This window comes from Heloderma suspectum, chromosome 7 (assembly GCF_057233095.1).
Source record: "Heloderma suspectum isolate Gila_16-S chromosome 7, 16-S_ref, whole genome shotgun sequence".
Classification (NCBI taxonomy): Eukaryota; Metazoa; Chordata; class Lepidosauria; order Squamata; family Helodermatidae; genus Heloderma; species Heloderma suspectum.
The window spans coordinates 87516509-87541215 of NC_139464.1; the positions used below are offsets into that span (position 1 = coordinate 87516509).

Consider the following 24707-nt stretch of genomic DNA (forward strand, 5'->3'; position numbering starts at 1 on the left):
TCAGCCCTCAAGGAGGCAGTGATAAGACCACTCTTAAAGAAGCCCGCCTTGGATCCCCAAGTTCTGAACAACTCATCCAGTCTTGAATCTGCCATTTTTGGGCAAAGTGATTGAGCGGGTGGTGGCGATTCAGTTGAAGGCACACTTGGAAGAAGCCGATTATCTAGATCCATTTCAGTCAGGCTTCAGGCCTGGGCATGGGACAGAAACGGCCTTGCTCTCCTTGGTGGATGATATGAGGAGGGCTCTGGATAGGGGCGAATGCTCCTTCCTTGTTCTCCTCGACCTCTCAGTGGCTTTTGATACCGTTGACCACACTATCCTCCTGGACTGCCTGGAGGGGTTGGGCATTGGAGACACCATATTACAGTGGTTCCAGTCCTTCCTCTCTGGCAGGTACCAGAGGATAGCACTGGGAGAGGAGGTTTCAGACCCATGGCCGCTCACTTGTGGGGTGCCACAGGGTTCCATCCTCTCCCCAATGCTATTTAATATCTATGTGAAGCCACCAGGGGCTATCATCAGGAGGTTTGGGGTGCGGTGTCATCAATATGTGGATGACACGCAGCTCTACCTCTCGTTCAAATCTTCACCAAGGTTGGCCGTAGAATCCCTGTCCAAATGTCTGGAGACGGTGAGTGGCTGGATGGGGAGGAATAAGCTGAAGCTGAACCCTGACAAGACCGAGGTACTTTTGGTGGGAGACAAGAGGAGGTTGGGGGATGATGACCTGGTGTTGAATGGGGTACGGCTACCCTTGAAAGACCAGGTCCACAGCCTGGGGGTCATTTTAGACTCCCAGCTGTCTATGGAGGCTCAGGTGTCAGCTGTGAGCCGGACAGCACTGTACCAACTCCATCTGATATGGCGGCTGCGCCCCTACCTTCCTGTCAGGGTGGAAACTGAGCCCATAGAGCCCCAGAGCAGTTCTGATTCTGAGGAAGAACAGCAATCCATGGGAGAGGAGCTCGCTCATCTCTCACAAGCACAGCAGCTGGCAGAGATTCCTCCTGCCAGCATTCCTGGGATAGATAGTGACCCTGGCAGTGAGAGAGCACTGGAGGGGGGCTTACTGGAAGCACAGATGCAGGGAGCAGCAACAGATGGAGGGCACCAAAAGGAGGCGCTCTGCTTGTTTGGCGCTCAAGTAACAGTCGTGTTCCGAGGACCCAAGGGAAAGAGGGAGGACCTCTCCATAGCCCGTAAGTTCAGAGTCTTCCTGTGGTTCTCCTTCAAACGGGGACCAGCTGCCTTACCTGGAGCTTAGGCTACTCTGCTATCTTTCCCCAGTGCTGTTCCTTGCTTAGTCGCTAGTGATTAGTATCTGAAAGAGTCATAAAGTAATAAAGGAATAAAGCCTTGGAAAGAATCCTCGTCGTTTGTGTCCTCCTGAGTTGGCTATTGGAGGGGACTGCAAGAGGCAGCTAAGGTGCTCCTGACACTTCCCAACCATCTGCTCCCATCCGTAGTGCATGCCCTGGTCTCCTCTTGTTTAGACTACTGTAATGTGCTCTATGTAGGGTTACCCTTGAAGACTGTTCGGAAGCTGCACCTGGTACAGAAGCGGTGGCTCGCCTGATTAAAGGCAGCCACCAGCGTGATCACATCACATCACTCCGGTGCTGAAGGAGTTGCGCTGGTTACCAGTTGTTTTCCGAGCCAAATTCAAGGTGTTGGTTTTGACCTTTAAAACCCTATATGGTTCCAGCCCAGCCTATCTCAAGGAGTGCCTCCAGTAGCACTCCCTCCCTAGGGAACTTCGCCATGCCCCCTCTTTAATGAGCTTCCGCCATGCATTAAAAACATGGTTGTTCAGGCAGGCATTTGGGGTGGGTTAGGGTATTTTTAGAAATATGATGTTTTTCGTGTAGAATTGTATTGTTTTAAACTGTTTTTATTATTGTACATCACCCAGAGTGGCTGGGTGACTGGCCAGATGGGCGATTAATAAATTAAATAAATACATACATACATACATACATAAATCCACTGCAGAGGCTGCCATGGGCAACCAGTGCCGGTGCGATGCGGATATCCTTGTGTGTTGCTGGAATAGTCTTCCCTTGCACCAAAAGAGAATATATTGCCTTTCCCAAATGTATCTAATAGATTTGTGCAAGTAAACTAAGAAAAAAAATAATAAATGCTTAAGCTAAAAATACACAAAGCCATATTATGTAATCGAAAATGACATCAATCCGCTGTGGCCAGGGATAGCTAACATGGTTGATTGAATTGGGATGCAATGCTACTAAAAATGTTGCCATCTGTTCTGATTCTGAGGCAGGATTTATTCTGTGGTTTGGGCTTTCATTTCTTATTTCAGATCACAGCCACTAGAGAATACAGGCCAGACTATATTAGTTGTTGGTGGTGTCCAGTGGCTGAATTTCAATCACTTACATATTATTCAAAAAGTTCTGAAGCGGTAAGTGTTAACACTACAGATTTTCTTTTCTTTTGTATGGATCATCTTAAAGAACTACTAATAGCCCTAACAACAATTTCCAATATTATTCCATTTTTACAGATGTAGACCCAAAAAACGTTGCATGTTATGCTCGTTTTGGGGCATGATTCTTCCCACACCACTGCCTGTATTGACTATAAATTACAATAAATTAAATACAATGTTTAAAAATGTTAACTATTACATGTGAACCAAACAAAAATAGTTAATTGAGGAGGAAGAGGAGGAGGAGGAGGAGGAGGAGGAGATGGAGGAACTCTCTCTCCACTCCCTGCCAATGCCCCAGTCCAATGAAGTAGGTTTCTACATGCATGTCAGTTGCATAGTCAGGAACTGAGAGTAAACTGGATGCACATTAGAATGCTCATCTGACTGCAGAAGTGGTCTGAACATATTGCATTGCTTTCTATGGGATGTGGGGTGGGATACAATTGCACATCTGAATATACATCTTGGTGAAGGAATTGTAGTATGGATAGACATGATGTCAGGATTTTCTTGGGCCTTTCAATTTACATTTGGGTACAGTGTGGGGTATGGAGAGTTTAGAGTTTAAAGGGTAAGAGACAGTGCTTATGGGGGGGAGTTAACAATAGTGGGGTAATGAGGCAAGTAGGAGAGCAAGATTAGAATCTTGCTAGATGCCATATATAAAGTGATAAGAGATGTCATGATAACCTTCCAGCTGTCTGTATCCTTATAAGGGAACTAGGTAAAGGGTAAGGGGTCATAGACAAGAATACCTTGTGGTTTGGGATGCCCCTGTCTGGAAATAAAGGGAAGCAAAAGGAGCTATTGACCACATAAAAGGAGAACTAAGGCTGAGTTCAAAGCAAACAGTATACATCAGAAATAGGAATTTGGGGGGGAAAGGATGGACTTTCTGGGAACAGGATGACCTAAAAGATTACATGAACCAACAGATGAAAAGATTTTAGAATATGTAATAATGAGGGGGTCACCATATTTGGAAGATAATTTAAGTCCATGCATAATGGGACTGGGTGTGGCTTTCTCCTGGTTACAAGGCCTCCATGGAGGTCCTGTATTGTAAAAAAAGTTCCAAATCATTACCAGAGAAAGGAGGATCCCCTTGCTGGTAAAGTACAGGTGTGAGTGGTAGGCATACAGCTGCAGGATTTGTGAGTACGTCTTTATCTTTGCTTGGCTGAAGGTTTGCATGTGTGTTCAACTTTCTTTATCTTTCTTTAATAAATGCATTTTGCTTGTGTCATTGTTTTAGTCCTTATTTGTAGAAGCTATGTAAATCTGAGTGAATGTGTTCCCAAAGGAACCTCACCTACATCAGGGCCAAGCTGAGGCTGTTTAAAGTAAGTGTGCCCAGGTATACAATACCAGGGACCCTGAAATTTTAGTCTTTAGCCATTAGTTTTTCCCTTACAGTGAAATGTTGTATCTGCACTTGGATGCACTTCCAGTTCCTGACCCAGCAAATGCTGTGCATGTGGCAATCCGCTTCAGTGTGTGGCAGTCCTTCCTCAGACTGGGCCTCCTGGCTGCATGGAGCTGTTTTTGTGGAAAGCTATGGCAGTGCCTCTGCTCCAGTGAAGCGCCCTGTTTGAACAGAGGGCCTGCTGCAATTGGCTTCCCTATGGGGAGAACTGGGTTGATATCATGCACCTGAGAGAACATGTTCCCTGACGCCAACCACCATTCCACAATCCTTTACAAAGCAAAGGGACAGTCCTTCAGGGTAGGCAAATTAGGCTTGGAGGGGACAGCCTTCCTCTAAGCCTGGTCCTTTTCTCTTTAGGGCTCAGACTGAAGAGAAGCAAGTGCCATTTGCTTCCCTTCAGTTTAACTACCAACTCCATTACCAAGGTCCAAGGCATCACAAGAGCTTTGTTCGTCCACAGTCCTTGCTCCCCCCCCCACACTAAGGTTGGGATTTTCTTGGGAAGCCAGAGCTTGTATAATGATGATGATGATGATGAGGATGATGATGATGATAATAATAAACACACATGGGAGGCAGATGCTGGATCCAGGATCTGCCTTCCACAAGAGGGAAGGACCTTCCTGGAGAGGAAGGGTTCTGCTCACAGAAGGTCTCTCCTCCCAGTTTTTAGGGATCCCCCTCCCACATGCACACACCACAACTCAATCTATTTAGCAGGGTCTCCTGCCTCTCTGTGTAGTATTTTCAGGGGCTGGAGGGGCTGCCATAGGAAGGAGGGGGCAGGACAGTCCACTTCTGCCAGTCCAATTTCTCACGTTTAAAACTGGACCCCACCCAGGCTTTTCTTGCATACACCTCCTTCAATATGCAAGAACTCTCTCCCTGAGCCCATTTTGGCACTTGGTACTTTTCCATCTGGGTCACCCATTTAACCAATAGCGGAGAAGGCTTTGTATTCCATCCCATTCCACAGGCCGGGGATTGGTGTAACGCTAAACTGTAAAGTAGCTTCCACTTCAACTGGAGGGCCACTGCACACGATGGCTTGTCCATCTCCAGAAGGTTTGCAAGCCATCATCTTCACAGAGCCTGTTCTTGCCAAAGAGTTCACTGCTCACTCCGGTGTGCCATCCCCAGACCTACCTGCAAGCTTAATTTTACCTGTGAAATACGGGATGGCACAAAGAACCCATTCATCAGAAAGAGCTCACACTAGAGCTCTCTGAGACAAAACGTAACCAAAAAATATCTTCAGTTGATAGCCAAGGACACGTCAAGAGGCTGCAATCCTATATACATGTACCTGGGAGGAAACGCCATTGATCCCAATGAGATTTCCTTCTGAATAAACATGCATAGGATTGCACTGTGAAACTGCATTTTGTTGGATCTGAAATTTATACAATATAAAGACATGAGAAGTTTTACAGTACATCATTTTTATCAATATGTAAACAAAATATGTTTATTTTATTTCACTTGATCTATAGAGCAAATCTCTCAAATATCCTGGTAGTAATAAAATCCCTGGGAATGGGCTTTCATCTGCCAGTGGATGGAGTGCACACTTTGTCAATGGTAGGTTGTATTTTGGCTATAATTCATTCAACCACTTTTGCCTTTAAGCTACATCCTGATCCTAAGAACTATTGTGGTGCCAGTGGGACACTACTGCTATGTCAGCATAACATGTGTTGTCAACTTGTGCTGGTATGGCCTTTCCTAAGCACTTGCGTGCTTGTGCAGCAAAGTTTGGGGCTAAAGTTGATTACTTCCTTAACTACTAAATTGGCCTTAAATCCAAGTACTTGGTCATACTTGATTGGTGTTTGGGGCCATTTAACTCTAAACCATTGCTTGAGAATGCTGGTGAAACAAATGGAATTTATTCCAACTGTGAAAGAAATGTAGACTGAAGCCTTAAGGCAGGGGTGCAGTACCTAAACCTGGGGGGGGGCAAATCTGGCCCACCTGAGGTCCTAATCTGGCCCCCCAGGGTTCCTAATCTGGCCTCCAGGGTTCCCCACAGGGCCATGTCCCTTCCATTCACCCCACCACCTTTCCCCCAACCACCAATCATTGGGTGGCTTCCCGGATCTTGTGGAGTTTCCTCCCCATTTTAAAAAGGTTGACATGCCTCTCCTAAGGCTTAGCTACTGGCAATAAGAGCTTTAAGCTAAAGTATGCTGGTACTTTTGTATTTTGGCCACATCCACTTTGTATTTGGCCCCATCCAACATTGGAATGTGACTTCAAAAGCATATCTGAAATGGAATTTGGCCCTTGAAAGAGGTTCTGCAACCCTGCCTTAGGCTTCGTAGCTGCCCATTCCACTTGGTCACAAAACAAGAATTAGTGCCTGAGTTTGCTCATTTTCTTCTTGCATCTCTATCTCCCCCCCCCCCTTTTAAAATGATATCTATTACATCAGGGGCAGACAGACTTGTGGCTTGTACGACCTTCTCTCTCTCTCTCTCTCTCATTTACTTATTTATTTATTTATTTATTTCACCACAATGCCAAGCTGGAATCTGCTGCAAACTGGAACCTGCAGCAAAAGAAATACACTTAGAATGGAAGATTCTGAGCCCAGAATATGTTTTGAGTACCAGAACTGAACAGAGTGCACACCCCTGTATCACATTGTAAGCCTGTAGGCAGGGGCTGTGTAGTTTTTTTAATCTTTGTACAGTGTGACAATGAAGATGGATAAATAAAAAGCAGGGCCAAGTCTGTCTGGGCCCTTTGTTTTAGAAGCCCTTTCCCCTAAGTCTAGGTGATGGGACTCTCTATAATTACTCAGTGATGAAAGAAATGTACTCTGCACCCACCCAGGGTCCTTTTCATCTGTTCTGACTTCATATGTTCCAGGGTTGAGCCTTGCCATTAAAAACAGATTCCTGGCACAAATTAAGCCATGCCGTTTGTTCAGTTATTAACCACCAAACTAAAAGCATGTTTACACAATGACATGTAGACAACGACATGTAATCATTATCATCTATGTAGTGCCATCAACATGAATGGCACTTTGCAAAGTAACAGCAAAAAGGCAGGTGCCTGCCCTGTGTAGCTTGCAATCCAAAATTCAACACAGGGAAAGAAATAGAGCAAAGAGAAGAAAGGGAGGAGGATAAACCAGAGAAGGGGTTGAATCCATACTTAAATCAATAATGTCCAGCTAAATTAGTCATGACCAGCTAAAATTCCATTGACTGCAACAGGTCTACTTTAAGTGTGACTAAAGGCACAATCCCATGCATGTTTAGACAGAAAAAGTACTACAACTCCCAGCACTCCCCAACATGGCTGGGTTGTAGGACTGTATTCTATCTAAACATGCATAGGATTGTGCTCTAAGGGTGCTTCCATTTGAAGCTTTTATCCTGCAATTGCCTTGCCTCAAACATGGCGTTTTATAGGGGGTCCAGATGATGCCAACTTCTATTTGTTATCCTCCCGTGTTTTACCACCACTTCCTCCATCTTTTTTCTTACCAGAAAAAAAAAAAATCAGTTGAGATAAAGATGGAATAGCTGCACAATGTCTGATTGATAAGAGCTCTCCATCTGGATGTAAACCTGTCTGGATCTAATCATATGTGTTCACTTCAGTTACATTCTTAGGCTGTCTGAATCCCCAAGTTTTATTGATTTTTTTTTCCTCCTTCCAAATCCAATTAGTAAAGGTTTTGCTTGCTGGCTAAATCAACTCTCCTGCAGTGACATTGACCTGGTTCATACAACATGATCGTGTTCATACAGCACAATAACCCACATTCAGCACATAGTCAAGGTTGAGTGTGAGTTGAGTGTGGGTTATCGTTGAACTGTGGGTTGTTGTCGAAATGTGGGTTGTTGTGTTGTGTGAAGCCAGCCATGCTAACACTTTATAACCAAACAAACCATAGGTTTTCTTTGTCAGTTGTTCATGGTTAACAAACCATGGTTTGTTAGTGCAGCTGGATTCACACAACCAGCCACATTTCAACCTTGAGTATGGGTTGAGTGTGGGTTGTCATGCTGTGTGAACCCAGCCATTGTCATGCAAAGAAGCCTATGGTTAATTACTGTAAACCAATTATGGGGGTGGGGAACAATTTATGCCTCCCTGAGCTCCTTGGAGGAAAGATGGAGTATATATGTAGTAACGGTATAGTAAGTCCCAGATGTATTCATATTAAAGTGTGAATGCTAGGATATAATGCTCAGCATGGTATACTAATGCACATTAGCAGTGTGGCTAAGTGATGAGTCAAGTCAGGTTTGCATGCTAGAGCAACAGGAGAGGTGAGCATAGTGCTAACCTGTGAAGCTCTGATACAGCATCAGTGCAGACAGAAAAGCAATGTGGGGCATGCAGCACAGGTGGGGCCAGGGGCAATCTGTCTACACATGCATGTGCTCATCAATCCCTACTCACGGTTGTTTACGGGTTCTTTAGATGACAACATGACCCTCCAGTTTCGCTTCTGTGTCTAACCAGCACTTTTGGTGAGGTTTTTTTTTAGAGCAGGGAAAATGCGGCATTTAATTATGAAAGTCAAAGAAAGCATTATTTCCTCTTGTTTATTTATGCTATTCTGCTATGCCACAGTGCCTCTTAGAAGTTATGTAGGGAAAAAGCAAGAAAGGAAATGCTCTTTCTTTGATTAAGTACTTGCTGCGGGGGGGGGGGGGGGCTATAAAAAATAAGAATTAAGGTTTTCTTCTCTCCTGTCAAATGTCTGTACATATTATTCATAGACTTATTACCTCATGATAACATGTCTTTTTTTAACTGAAGTCTGAATGAATGAATGAATGAATGAATGAATAAGATAATATGTGTTCTCTTGATTAAAACTGCAGGCAGAAGTGCAGAATTTGTGGAATGAAAATCTAGCTATTTTGAACACTGCAAAACAATATGGCTATGACGTGGTTGATACTTTTATTATTACTATGGGACGGTACAAGGAATTTTTGCAAGGGAAATGTGGATGTCATTTTCATGAGGTAATCATTTGTTGCTCATTTTGACGAATAATTTAGAGGATTTGTGTTGTCATTGTTTGTTTGTTTAATATCCCACTTTCCCACTAAAAATGGCACTCAAGGTGGCTAGTTTAGTGAAAACATTTGCATTATAGGTGCACTGGGACAACCAACTGCTAGGACTGTGAATATTTCAGCTGCAATCCTATACACACTAATGAGGGAATAAGCCCGATTGCACACAGTGAGACTTACTTCTGAGTAAACATGCATAGAGATGCAGGGTGAGGGGAGGGGCTGGGAAGAAGAAGGTCTGCTTCTTATGCTCATTTGAAGTGAGGATCAGGCACACTTCAGTATTACTTCTCTCTATTGGATTTTGTGCATACTTATATGCAGTGCTATGCCTGAACATACATGCACCATAACTGTAATGCACTTTATGTGGGGCTACCCTTGTGCTTGGTCCGGAAGCTGAGCTGGTGTAGAATGCAGCAGCTAGGATGCTGAGTGGAGCACCTAGCCATGCACATATATGACACTGATGTTGAAGCAATTGCACTGGCTACTCATTAGCTACTGAGCCAAGGTCTTGCTGTTGGCATATAAAACTCTGAACAGCTTGGTCCCTTAACAGCTTGGGAAGGCAGATTGCCTTCCCCGATACAAACCTGTGCAATTATTAAGATCATCAGAGAGGCCTTGCTAGTTGTACCACGATCTGCAGAATGCCATCTCACAGCAACCCAGAAGCGGGACTTTTCTGTGGCAGCACCCACCTTAGGAAATGATCTCAGGAGGCACCAACTGTAGCATGCTTAAGGTGATAATTAAAGACCATTTCTTTACCCAGGCCTTCTGTCAGTGCTGCCCAGTTTGTTTGTAATAATGGTTCCAAAGTTTTATATAAATGTTTAGCTATTGTTATGTATTTTAATGTATATCACAATGTATTTAATGTATTTAATTTTCTTGCAAACTGCTTAGAGATATTTTAAAATATGGTAAGCGGTATGTGAATCTATTAAATAAGATAAATAAATAACTGCGAAAGCCTGAACTGCTAGATGATGCCACAGTTAGGATGGCGTCTGACCCCTTTTGACGGGGTCAGTTAGTGCAGCAGATGGCCACGCCCCTTCCCCTGGCACCACCCCTTTCCCCCAACCACCTATGGTTGGGTGGTTTTCCAGCTTTTGTGCAGTTTTTTCCCCACTCCAAAAGGTTGCAATGCCTCTCCTAAAGCTTAGTTACTGGCAGTAAGAGCTTTAAGCTAAAATAGGCTGGGATTTTTGCCCCTGCCCCTTTTGACTTCAGCACCACCCACCATCCACCACTGGAATGTGCCCCCCAGGAGTTTCTCCAAAACTGAATTTAGCCCTTGGGCTGAAAGAGATTTGACACCCTTTATCTAAACACCATTAACTCTGGAGTCTAAATTACCTAGCTGCTCTACGCAGAAGGTGGCCATCCTTAACCCTTAGTCCATCTCAGGAGTGCTTAGGGTTAAAATCACTTAATCTACCAAAAATACTTTGGCCATTATGAACATACACTCAATATTTAGAGTTAATACTTTATGGAAAAACTGTGCTTCTGAAGAAGCCTCAGTGGAGAATATGGCGTAGCACTTCATAACATTTCAGCATATTGCTTTGACTCGACCTGATGCAAGGCAATGAAATGAGGATAGGCAGCTGCATCAGCTTGCTTGGTTTCAGGTATCTGACTTCAAACTGGAATGATTCCTCCTACTGTGATGAGCAGGACGGGGCACTCAGAGATTATCAGTTATGCGCCATTTCAAATTGAAAACAGCTTAGCATTCGAGGAGACAGGTCAATCTGCCGTAATGTCAAAATGTTTCAGTTGTCTAGACATGGGAAGGGGCAGCCGCAACAGCCCATCTCTGTGCCTCGAAGCACAGAAATGCAACTTTGGCAACACAGATGACACTGTGTGCTGCAAAACGTCATGACTCCCTTTGTGGAAATCTCAGCCACCGCTTACAGTAATAGAGGATTTTGTACACAGTTGTTGAACAAGGCTTCAAAAAGAACCCTATTGTTCCTTGAATGTATGTCACAAGGATTCCCTACTTCCAGTGGGAAAGATGAGCAAGAAATTGATTGGTGGCAAGATTTCCTCTGCCCAGTGTGAAAGAGGCCCCCATGCTCTCCACGTGAGCATCAGCATTGCTACACCCAGGCTCCCAGCCCTGGATTTCTGAAGATCCAGCAAGCGTTGTTAGGATTCATTGGCTATGCGGAGCACTCAGAAGTAAGACATTCACTACCCTCCAACATTCCACAAAGAAACAGTGCTTGGAAGCCTGACTGTACTCAGAGAGATTACTATATGAAGACACATGCAGGGGGCTAAATGTAATGTAATGGCTCCACAGAAATACGACACCCTTTCTAGCACAGACATAAGCACAATTTCACCAGCTTCCATTCATATAGAAAATGAGATGTCAGGGGGAGGCTAAACTAGGACCCTAGTCCCTGACATCAAGTTTTCTATGCAGAGGGCTTCCCCCCCCTTATTTTTGTATGGCTGCCATCTTATTGCCCAAAGACCCTGGGATAGAGTGATGATATAGTGTTGATGATGCTAAGTGATGGATGACCCATGCTTTCCACAGTGGAGGGTGTCTGAATGTGAGAGAAAACCTGTTGAAATCTACATGCATAGGCATGCATAGGCAACATGATAGGAGCAATTAGCTGCAATGTATTCCCCAGTGAATGGGTGACACCTCTGGAAAATTCTATGATACAGTAGTAATGTTCAAAAAATGTTGAATACATGTATTTATTTTATTTCCTTCAGAAATGTGTAAGTTGTCTTACAGCTCAATGCTCAAATAAAGGGAAGTGATTACATAATTTATTCTGACAAATATTAACAACATCCAATTGGTTTGATTTAGGCTGACTATTGGGCAAAGTAAATATGTATTATGGAAATAGTGGTAGCATTACTGATGGCGACACTTGAAATATATGGAGCTATAAGCTACTTTCTTTGTAGGGAGATTCTTAGCAATTTATGTGCAGTGATATAGTGACTCTTAAGCAGAATCAATCCCTACAATTTAACTGGAATTATATTTTGTATACTACTGTTTTTAGAGTTTTTGTAGAAGCTTTACAAGTTATTTCAGTTTATGGAGACCACTGAACACTTTGTGTTACATTCCTAGTCAGGCTCTTTGCTTAGGACCACGTGTAAACACTGCCTTGTTATGAGCAAGAACTGGAGATTTTCATGAAGGCAGGCAGGAAGAACTGGGTGAAAGAGTGGGGGGTTTACTGGGGAAGAAACTTTTTCACAAAGATCTATTAAAAGCAAATATGAATGTAAAATTTACTTCATTCTCCTACATGCATGGAAAATGAATGTGCTTAGGTAATGACGAATCATTTCCAACAAATAAATACAAATCTCAGAATCACACCAGTTTTTTTAAAAAGGGGGGTGTTTCTGGGGTATCACCTGACCCTGCTACGCCTCCCACTCATTTATCTAATGAGGTAGGTTGCTTCCCGAAAGCTTGCACGTGGTACAATTCCGCATTCCAGTTGTAATCCTGTTTTGAGGAAGATCATGATTCAGGTAATGTCAGTTTGTATGTTCTTATTATACAGCAGTCTTCCCCTACTGGATGTTTTGGACTACAACTCCCAGAATTCTGGACCACTGGCCATGCTGGCGGGGGCTGCTGGGAGTTGAAGTCCAAAACATCTGGCAGGCACCAGGTCGGGGAAGGCAACAGGTCAGGGGTGGCTGCCCCGAACACCAAACATGCATGCAGCAGATATACCATTTCAGTAGAGATGCTTCCAAAGTTATTTTTTGTCAGGATTGGAAACAAACTTCAGGGGCTCCTAAAAGTCCACCTCAAATGAGAACTGAGTTTTTAAACTCTCCAAATTCTTACTTGGCATGGAAAGAAACCCAAGATGGAGAACAATTCCCGACTTCCGTCCCATCTGTCTCTGTTGCCCTCCCCTGTTCCCAGAAGCCATTCCTGCTTGTGCCCCTCAAACACACTCCCTGTTCCCTTCCCCTTAATTGGCTGTAGAGGGAACAGCAGTAGAGGAACAGTGAGAGGAGGCGCTGACACTGGAGTAACAGCGCAGGACACCATGGGAAATGGTGTTCTCCCAAGGGCCGCTACAAAACCCCCATCCTTCCTCTCCCCTTGCCACGTGCCTCTCCTGCTCTTCTTACTGCCAATTAAAGGGAAAGGGGGTGTCGTGGTCCTGCTTTGAGGCATAGGACCTTTCTACACGAGGCTGTCAATCTCCTGCATCGGTTTTTGGTTTTGTTGCAAAACTGAGATCACGAAGAAAGTTTCCTTTCCTTCTTTTCTGCTACATAACCTCTAGGTAGCACTGTGGTATAGTGGAATAGCACAAATTCACAAGTGGAAAAAATGTTTTCTTTTGCTTTCAGAAATAGCACCACATTTCTCTGCTCTAAAAAACTGTTTAAAAACAGAAGTGAAATTGGAGGGTCACAACATCATCTAAAGAACCCATAAACAACCATGAGTAGGGGGTGCCTCATGTAGAAAGGCTCATAGTCACCTCCTCCTTTATTAGCCCCCTTCTCTTATTTGTTTGTTTGTTTAATTTCTTAATCGCCCATATGGCCGATCACCCGGCCACTCTGGGCGATGTACAACAGTACAAACAGTTGAAAACAATAAAATTCCACATTAAAACATTGTATTTCTAAAAATACCCTAACCCACCCCAAATGCCTGCCTGAACAACCACATTTTCAATGCGTGGTGGAAGCTCATTAAAGAGAGGGCATGGCGGAGTTCCCTAGGGAGGGAGTTCCACAGAGTAGGGGCCACCACAGAGAAGGCCCTCTCCCTAGTCCTCACCAGCCTAGCTGTCCTGGCTGATGGGACAGAAAGGCCATCCAAGGCTGATCTGGTTGGGCGGCCTGTCTGGTGTTGCTGGAGGCACTCCTTGAGATAGGCTGGGCCGGAACCATATAGGGGTTTAAAGGTCAAAACCAACACCTTGAATTTGGCCCGGAAAACAACTGGTAGCCAGTGCAACTCCTTCAGCACCAGAGTGATGTGATCACACCGGCGGCTGCCTTTAATCAGGCAAGCTGCTGTGTTCTGCACCAGTTTTAGCTTCCAAACCGTCTTCAAGGGTAACCCCACATAGAGCGCATTACAGTGGTCTAGACGAGAGGAAACCAGGGAATGTACTATGGATAGGAGCAGATGGTTGGGAAGGTAGGGGCGCAGCTGCCATATCAAATGGAGTTGGTACAGCGCTGTCTGGCTCACAGCTGACACCTGAGCCTCCATGGACAGCTGGGAGTCTAAAATGACCCCCAGGCTGCAGACCTGGTCTTTCAAGGGTAGCCATACCCCATTCAACACCAGGTCAGCATCTCCCAACCTCCTCTTGTCTCCCACCAAAAGTACCTCGGTCTTGTCAGGGTTCAGCTTCAGCTTATTCCTCCCCATCCAGCCACTCACCGTCTTCAGACATTTGGACAGGGATTCTATGGCCAACCTTGGTGAAGATTTAAACGAGAGATAGAGCTGCGTGTCATCCGCATATTGATGACACCGCACCCCAAACCTCCTGATGATAGCCCCCAGCAGCTTCACATAGATATTAAATAGCATTGGGGAGAGGATGGAACCCTGTGGCACCCTACAAGTGAGTGGCCACGGGTCCGAGACCTCCTCTCCCAGTGCTACCCTCTGGTACCTGCTGGAGAGGAAGGACCAGAAACACCATAATATGAGGTCTCCAATGCCCAACCTCTCCAGGCGGTCCAGGAGGATACCGCTGTCAATGGTATCAAAAGCCACTGAGTGGTCGAGGAGAACAAGGAAGGAGCATTCGCCCCTATCCAAAGCCTTCCTCATACCATCCACCAAGGCGACCAAGGCCATTTCTGTCCCATGCCCAGGCCTGAAGCCTGATTGAAATGGTTATCTTGCTTATCTGAGTAAGATGCTTTGTCCTTGAAGCCCCAGCTGGAGCAGCAGAATTCAGGTTTTTGGTGAATGTTTTGCCATCTGCTCTTCCTGTATTTGTTCTTGTCGTTGACTGTTGGGAGTCCCCTTCCACCAAAGCCCCCACTTGTACATTCATAGGTCTTTAGACGTGGTGGATTAGTCATGCCTCCAAGCCATGCATCTCAGTATATACGATCTGATTTCCTTCCTGGTATTGTGCTGTGATTGACTTGTAAGTTAGTTGGTGTCCTATCCGTGATCCGGGGGGTGGGGGCTCTCTATTGACTCCTGTGTATGTGTGTACAGTTTACACTGGTTTGAGAGGTGGAGAATAGGATTTGAACTAAGTTAGCCATTTTTCTCCTTCAAAGCACACCTCAATGCCAGAAACGTCCCCTTTGTAGCATCTAATTACGACAAGCTTGTCGTAATTAGACTCAGGGCAACTTCAAGTTACATCAGTATAGGGGTTTAAGCTGCAAACCTTTCCTCAGCAAGTCGGAATAACCTGGGGACAGGATTGCACTGTAAGCCTTTAAACCAGCCCAGCAATCAAATAGCCATCCCTCTGTTACGCATGAAGGGGCGGTGCGTTCTTTTGGTTAGCCTGAAGCAATGACATGATGTCCCAAGCATTCAATTTCTTCTTTTTCAGGTGGTGAAATCCAAAACATCTGAAGGAAGCTCTGCCATGGCCATGACGTTATCAAGGCCCTATGCGCTGGGCAAATATTTCAACAACCAAAGCAACCTGATGAAATTGCAAGCCTATGCAGCCAGTTCTCAATCCCCTTATCATGTGAGGGGCCCAATAAACCAAGTGTATTCAGAAATACTCCTCAGCAGGATCTGTGCAAATGGCAGGACAGTTGTTGAAACGTAACTTCATTCGACTGAAATGCAGAGCCCCAGCCGCCCTACCTTCCCATGTGGTGATCCACAGGCCAGACCAGATTTATTACACACTTCTCCAAGTGGCTGAGCATGCCAGCATAACTCAAGACATGTGGCAGTTTCCGCAAAGCCTTATAAAATCAAGATGTGTCTCCATATATCTGTGGTTTCAGAATGGGAGACAAGGAAGCACAAGACGAGGGAGAGAAGTTATTTGAAATGTTGCCAAGAATTAAAACAGTTGTAAGCTAAGTAAATGTATTATTATATGAAAGAAATATATATTTTTGACGTATCTGTAGAGACTGCTCAAGTATAGGTACAGGTTATAATGATATATCAGCTGTAAAGAAAAATCTCATTTCACTTTAAAGGGTTTTATGACACTGCAAAATGGCAATATAAGAATATGCACTTAAAAGTAGGCATTGCATTTGTATGGACAGAACTAGATATGACTTCTAACATTTGCACTGAGAGAATGATGGCAGCAGCTCTCCTCCACTGTTGTTCTAAGAGCCAAAGAAGACATGAACAAGGGAGTTTCACAATTGGAGTTCCTGGCATCTTGTTCCTGTCCAAGTCAACCCGGTTGGGGTGAACTGATATGGATCAGGTCTGTAGGTTAACCCCCTTCCTACTCCGCACTCCAGTGCTAATTGAAATCACACTCATGCCCCATGGCTGCTTTATGGACAAGAAAAAGACTTCAATTGCATCACATCTAGTTTGGCCCTTCAGATGTTGTTTCTTACTTCATTGTCCTTTCTTGTTCTTGTGCTTCACTTTGTGTGTTTATTGGGCATACGTGCAGCTTCTCCTTCCAGTTTATGAAACATTCTTTCAATTTTGGGTAAATTTCTTTTTGAAAATTCAAAAAAAGGCCTTCAGGCCTGCACCTTTGCAGAAACCACTCATTTTATTGGACAGGTAAAACAAATGAAAAAGGGGAGGGGGAACCTTGGGATAGCTGAGGTTGAGAGATAATGGGCTCACCTAAAAATCCCTAGTGAGTTTGTAGCATGGCACATAAATTGAACTGGGGACTTCTTGGCTCACACTCTTAGGGTTTTTCTATACAAGGCTGTTAATCTGCTTATATCCACTTTTGGTTTTGGTGCAGAATTGAGATCCGAGTACTACATGAGGAGCACTTTCATGCTTTCCCACTACATAACCTCTAGGTGGCACTGTGATACAGTGGAATAGTGCAACTACACAAGAGGCGATCACACTTTCTTTCACCATCAGAAATAATACCCCATTTTCCATGTGCTAAAAAAATTCACAGAAAAGTACTATTTACAAACAGAAACACTGGAGGGTCAACAACATGATCTAAAGACCCATTCTCTAAACAACTGTGAGTAGGGAATGACGAGCACATGATAAATGCCTTGTGTAGGAAAGCTCTTAGCCACGACTACAATATATCTGTTATCTTTCTGACTATAGCTTCTTGTGCTATGTCAAACATCACTCCCAAAGGTCTGGAGCAGCACGATGGATGCTACAGAAAGCCAGAGACTGCATGCAGAGATCACTGAACTACCCCTTTGGATTCAAGCCATGACTTAGCAGCTGCATGGACTGGGTGTAGAATTTCTCATGGAATTTTGTACATATCCAAATGGTGGTCCTGCTCATCCTGCTGAGTGCACAACCAACAATCATGCCCATAAAAAAGAGCTATTTCCTAATGCTCTTGTGATGGCCTCAAACATTGCACATATGTCTTGCCTTAGTTCATTTGCATTCTAAACTAGAATGAATTCTCAGTGTTTCTCTTTGCGCATATATATATTTTAGTGGCTTTATAAAAAAAAGTTATGTATTTATCTCAGAAATAATTCATAAATCAACTCCAAACATGAAGGATCCTGTGATGGTGCAAATGTGTGGTTGAAAGGAAGACAAACTTGTTTATTGAACAGTCTTAAAATCACTACTTTTTATCATGCCTCTATATTTCTGCATACTAAAGCTCATTGTGTTAGTTAAAGTTTTTCTTTTGTACATTACGTGCTTTCCATGTGCTGGATTCCTTACAATAGAAGCAGAAACTTAAAGAAGGTCGCCTGTATAAATATATTTATACTAAAAGTAATGTTAAAGTTGGACTCTTGCTAAACAAAACCCCAGGAAGAATTCTGGTCATGTTATACTCCATGCTGGCAAATGTGCAATGCAATTTCTGCATATTCACCATTATATGGTTTTCCTATGCTGGCATTCACTGTAATGTTTTTCAGATATTGCTATTTTGAAAGCAACCTTTCAATACTATATTTTTATACATTATAGTATTTTATATACTATATATTTTTATATAAATGTATTGCTGTTACACGCAAACCAACCTATATTTAATTTAATAGTTAATATGGACCGGAGATTTCCAGTCAGTAGTATCTAATCCATAGTTAGGTATTGATCAGGGTAAATGTATAGAAAAACAAAAAAGATCAGTAGAACATATGGTACAAAATTTCCTTGAGATAACTTTTTTTTTTTCTTTCACATACTGGTGGGTGAAGAAGTTATGATATATCAGATGAAAGTATAACTTTATTGCATATAGATGATTTTCAGTCTTGGGGGGAAAACATACTTCTTCGGTACCAATTATATTACACTGTGGTATTCCTGTTCCATTTTCACATGTCAGAACTATCTAGCATGAGGATGCTAAAAGTATTTCATTGATTTCAATGAACTTATTTTCAAGCAAGTATGTTTATGACTGGAGTGTGAAGTTATGGAAATTCCAGAGACGTTGGCTGAATCTACACATAGCAGTTATACCATTATCATAACTATTGGTGCCGATTGGTGTCATGTGTACCAATAGTTATGATAACGGTATGATAATGGTATAACTGCTATGTGTAGATTCAGCCGTTGTGACTTCCATTCAGTAGGTCTGTGAAATCACTCATATGTTAAACCAACACTGCTTTTCTAAATTGTTCTGGAGTAATGACAGTGACTGAACACAATTCAGTGCAACAAAAGGATCAACTTGCACATGTGTGAACCAGTCATTTTCTTCCCCACACAATCCTTCATATGAATGTGGATGGACTTGTTGATGTTGTTCTCACTGAGATTTTCACTAAGTTTTTTTTTGGGGGGGTGCTTTTTCCCAAATACGTGTGCACATTTCTCTAATGTACCCGTTTTTGTGCACTTTACACTAATATGCACATTTTGGGGCACATTTTCCCCTCAACAAACTGAATCACCAGGCTCAGGAAAATACAGATTTTGGTATGCAACCCTGTCTTGGCTTTCTTATTGATTTGGGACATGCAAATTTGGTAAATCCACATAAAAAACCTCTCAAGGAACAAATTTTTCACCCATCCATAAGGCATCACATTTGAAAAGGGCAATGTGAATCAAATTGTCCGCAGAAACAGCTCAAAGTTATTGCAGTGACACTTTTTCCCATAGTCACTGACACGTTTTGTTTGCGTACATGCACGTTGTCTGTCTGGTTAATGCTAAATTATGTGAATTTTGCAGACATTTGTTTAGGACAGTCAATGTTTCTTTACAGGGGATAAGGTCCTGCATGGTTTAAATGAGGTGATGAACCTTCATTCCTTTAAAACAAACAAATAAACCATTGTTGTGTGAATAGAGAGGACCCAGACAAATTTAGGGCTATATCCAATCTTCCCTTTTAAGGGAACAGCAACTCAAGGAATTCCTGGATGAAATATCTTTTTCTCAGTCCATCAAGAATGTTGTATTTCAAACACATCTATTGTTTTTCTGTACTTTTGAGTGACACAATCTCTGGTCTATAGGCAACACAGTTCTGACTGGAATATGCAGCCATCTACTGTATTAGATGGAGCTGTACCAAAGCTAGCTATGCATTCTGCACCATTAACCAGAGGTAACATTCCCAAATAGAGATTAAGGAAAAATGGTCCTTGGCACACACTCCTATTTCAATCCAGGGGTTAATGGTGCAGAACTGTAGTTCTGCACCACTGAAAACAAGAGAATGGTGTGCCAAGTGAGAAGAAATCAGTCAGATACACCTCCAGGCCTTAGTAAAGTACCAGGAAGCAGCAAGGAAATTAATGTTATGAACATGTCTTGCAGTGAACGGTTAATAACAAGCACTCATTTGAATTATGGTTTCTTAGTGGTGTCAGAGTATTTTCAATGGGACAGTTACATTTTTCCCATTCAAATAAGCACATAGGAAAACATGTTTATGACACTGTGTACAGATACTGAGTTCTGCAATTGCATACATACATGGCAGAGAAGAAAAATGTGGCAAACCTGAATACCTGATAGTAAATGTATAGTACAATGTACAATAATTTTAACAGCCCAGCAATCTATTTGACAAAGATCCCATCTGATTAATGTGTCTGAAGAAAAGGAGAGTCTTTTCGTAATGTATTAGTGGTTTTATTTTATTTCATGTTTTCCCTTAAATGCTCCTACTCTTTGCTGAACAATACAAGCTTTAGCCCTAAACAGCTGTAAGTGGACTGACCTCTGTTACTAATATATTTGCTTTTACCAAATTATATATTCCTGACACAAGAAGAAGCCTACACTGACAGTTTATTTTGAGTAGCAATTTCCATGGAGACATTTTTCTCCCTTTCTCAAAATACTAGAACCTGTGGTCATCTTATGAAGCTGATTGCTGGGAGATTCAGGACAGAGAAAAGGAAGTACTTCTTCACACAGTACATAGTTGTGTGAACTATAGAATTCACTACCACAGGATGTAGTGATGGCTACCAATTTGGATGGCTTTAAAAGGGGGCTGGACAAATTCCTGGAGGAAAAGGCTATCGATGACTACTACTCCTGATGGCTATGTGCTACCTCCAGTACCAGAGGCAGTGAGCATATGTACACCAGTTGCCGGGGAACATGGGTGGGAGGGCGCTGTTGTGCTCATGCCCTGCTTGTGAGTTCCCAGTCAACAGCTGGTTAGCCACTGTGTTAACAGAATGCTGGACTAGATGGACCCTTGGTCTGATCCAGCATGGCTCTTCTTATGTTCTTAAAACAAACAGTTGTTTTGCAGCAGAAACTACAAAATGGTCAATACCTTAAAGAAAACACCTATCGGTCTTTAAAGGTTAGTACTGAAAAGGTGATTTAGTGGCCAATTAAAACTCTTCCTTTGAAGTTAATTAGACTACACCAGTGTAGTTTTCGATAGGGCATTAGACCTAAGGATTCTGTATATTTAGCAAAGTTATGTATGACTGTTCTCTAATAACAACCACTTGTTACCATGTAAATACATACTTACAACAATTCTAACAAGTAGTCCAGTGTGATCGTTTTCAAGTAACTGACCACATTTTGTCACTTCTGAAAGAGTTTTCAGCAAGCATTGAGTCACAGAGCATTTTCTACATGAGCGATTTATTGCACACTCATGATTGGCTACTCATGGAAGTTTGCAGGTCCTTTACATGACATTGTCAAACTCCAGGACATCTCTCATGCCTTTCCCCCTTTATCTCATTTTCAAAAAGATCAGAGATAAAGCGACAAGGGACGTTAATCTGTTCTATCAGCTGTGTGTGTGTAGTGACGGCAAAGCACCCTAGTCAGTTTACATTCCAATTCCAAAGAAGGGCAACACCAAAGAGTGTTCAAACTACCGCACAATTGCGCTCATTCTGTATAGAACTTCTCCATCTTTGGCTGCAAAGGACATAATCAATCTGATTTCGATATTGACCATCTGGTGATGTCCATGTGTAGAGTCGTCTCTTGTGCTGTTGGAAAAGAGTGTTTGCTATGATCAGTGTGTTCTCTTGGCAAAACTCTATTAGCTTTTGTCCTGCTTCATTTTGTACACCAAGGCCATGCCTGCCTGTTATCCCGGTGATTTCTTGACTTCCTACTTTAGCATTCCAATCCCCTATGATGAAGAGGACATCTTTTTTTGGTGTTAGTTCTAGAAGGTGTTGTAGGTCTTCATAGAACTGATCCTCAGCTTCTTCGGCCTCAGTGGTTGGGGCATAGACCTGAATTACTGTGATGTTGAATGGTTTGCCTTGGATTCGTACTGAGGTCATTCTATCGTTTTTAAGATTGTACCCCAGGACTGCTTTTCCCACCCTTTTGTTGACTATGAGTGCTACTCCATTTCTTCTAAGGGATTCTTGCCCACAGTAGTAGATATGATGGTCACCTGAATTAAATTCACCCATGCCTGTCCATTTTAGTTCGCTGATTCCCAAGATGTCGATGTTCAATCTTGCCATCTCATGTTTGACCACCTCCAGCTTACCTTGATTCATTGATATGACATTCCAGGTTCCTAAACAATATTGTTCTTTACAGCATCGGATTTTCTTTTCACCACCAGACACAGCCACAGCTGAGTGTCCTTTCGGCTTTGGCCCAGCCACTTCACTCTTTCTGGCACTACTTGGAAATACCCTCTGCTCTTCACCAGTAGTATATTGGACACCTTCCGACCTGAGGGGCTCATCTTCCGGCATCATCTCTTTTAGCCTTGTGATACGTTCCATGGGGTTTTCTTGGCAAGAATACTGGAGTTGGTTGCCCTTTCCTTCTCCAGTGGACCACATTTTGTCAGAACTCTCTGCCATGACCTGTCCATCTTGGGTGGCCCTGCACGGCATAGCTTATGGCTTCACTGAGTTACGCAAGCCCCTTTGCCACAACAAGGCAGTGATCCACGAAGGGGCCTGAAGCCATAGACACTCCAATGACTTTGGGAGGAGGTCTTTGAGATCCAGTCCCTCTACCCACTATCTCACAGCCACTGCATAAACAACCGCAGCAGAAGTGACCTCACATGACCTTGTAGTGGTCAAAATTGGAGTGTTCCAGTGGGAGGGGACAGGCCAGGATCTCCAGACTCCTATGGCCTCTCCAGCTTCACCCCAGGCGGCATGACTCCTCTGACATGTTCGGAGGCCTGGCTAGAGGAACTTTTTTTTTTTAAAGGAGGATCAGGATGCAGAGGCAAAGTTGCCTCTGTTGCTCCTCCCGCCCTGCTGGCAGCAGCCCAGAAGGGCACAGGAATCTCGGGAGCTTCCTGGATCAGAGGCTTCCATCTAGCAGGCAGCAACCCAATAGGGTTACACCGTAAATAGGAAATCATCAAACAGTTCTTCTATCTGACAGTAAAGAATCTGTGGCTCAATGTAAGCTATGAAAGATAGGATGAGGATGAAGAAAGATAATGTATTTATTAATACATTAATTCCTTTATGAAAATACATGGTTAGAGAGCTAAAATGGGGAGAGGGGAGGTAAAAATGAAAAGTATGTTTTATTGTTTATCATTGTGTTACAGTTATTGTACTTACTGTATTTTTCCTTTTTTTGTAATTGAGTTTTATATTGCAATAAAAAGGGGGAAAGTATATTAATGTTTAATTTGCAGTCAATACTTCAATATTAGTGCTTTACAGAGCAAACCTATGGTTCCTTACAGTGTCCCAGACAATATAGGATGTATAGATTTCTCACCCCCTTTCCATCTACAAATTCCTACCCACTCACCCATCCCAGCTGAGAGGCCCATCTAGCTGAAAATGATATTATGATGGAATAGAAATCCTGGAGCTCCACAGAGTCATTTGGCCTGCCTGTTGTGATGTCATGAGTCCAGGAAGGGCTCTGGGGTAAGGTTTTGGGGACCTAGAACAACTTTTATTCCTGAGTCACAAAGGTTTCCTTACAAAGCTCAGGTGAGTGGTGGAGAAAATTACCTAAATGTGCTATCATTTCTCAGAGTTGGTGTAGCATAGTGGTGGAGGTCCCTCTCTGTTCCAAGTCATTATTCACATGCATCTTGAATATACCTGGTGATACTAAGATCTGTGAGAAGCCAAAATATGAGGACTGCTGTAAACCAGAGCAACTACAGTGATCAGAAGACATTTTGAACCACATATGGTCAACTTGTTGGGCATGTGAAGGAGACAGAAGGGAAGAAACTTGGCTGTGAGAAAATTATTTCCTTCTTTGAGATACGTTACACTGATCAGAAGCCTCTGATCCCAAGGCGATGTATCTCATATTTCCCTCCCGATTATTACATGAAGCCACAGTGGCTGTGAGCGCTTCACAGCATCTCCTTACCAATGCAATTATGCCGGCGTACAGCAGTTGCTCCATGTGGTTGCTGTTACTGAATGGGGAGCTCATCATATGCAGTGGCTTGCTATGCAAAGCACGTTATTTCCTTAGGGGTGTTTGTGGTGTTGGGAGCACAATACCACCAGATCTTGTGCGGAGAGGCAGTATGCAAGCAGCTCACCACACAGTAACAGTAGTCTGCAGATCCTGGTCTCTCCCCTCCCACTGGAACACCCCCTTTGGGGCCACTATAAGGTCATATGAGGCCACTTTTGCTGCGGTTCTTTACGCAGTGGCTGCCAAGGGAAGCAACCAAAAGGAGCCTCTGCATGGCATTCCTAGCATCTCACTGACTCTCGTTTTACAAGGAACAGAATGATGCCAGGGAAAGACCTGAGAAGAACTCCTTCAAGACCGATGCTCCTGAAGCGGTTGTGGCATCATGGGGCAATAAACAGAAAGATTAAAGTCCCAGCTGAAGCTTCTGTTATCTCTTAATTACATTAATCCATTAAAAAAATGGACATACGAGTTACTTATTACAGTTTGAGCCTTGGGAATATGCCTGGGTGAACAATTTGGATAGCTTGGTGTGCTACAGTGAGAAGTCAAATCACTACAGAAATGCTTAAAAAACAATAGGGGTCTTTCTTCTAATCCAGGGGTGGGGAACCTCAGGCCCATTGGCCAAAACCGACCCTTCTGGGGTCCCCAGATGGCCACACCCCCTTTCCCTGGCCACACCCTCTTTCCCTGGCCACACCCTCTTTGACCTGACCACCAATTCTTTGGTGGCTTTCCAGCTTTTGTATGTGT

The 24707-nt window shown here is 43.3% G+C and overlaps 1 protein-coding gene across 1 annotated transcript in view; it reads left to right on the forward strand.

Moving 5' to 3' along the window:
- The window catches only part of CPED1 (cadherin like and PC-esterase domain containing 1), a 153479-nt gene extending 135610 nt beyond the window's left edge, over positions 1–17869 (forward strand). The window contains exons 21-24 of the mRNA XM_084811823.1: positions 2327–2428; positions 5381–5468; positions 8741–8887; positions 15532–17869. Of these exons, the coding sequence (XP_084667949.1) occupies positions 2327–2428; positions 5381–5468; positions 8741–8887; positions 15532–15759 (565 nt within the window). The 3' untranslated portion in view covers positions 15760–17869. The remainder of the gene's footprint in view (positions 1–2326; positions 2429–5380; positions 5469–8740; positions 8888–15531) is intronic.
- The last annotated feature ends 6838 nt before the right edge of the window (positions 17870–24707 follow it).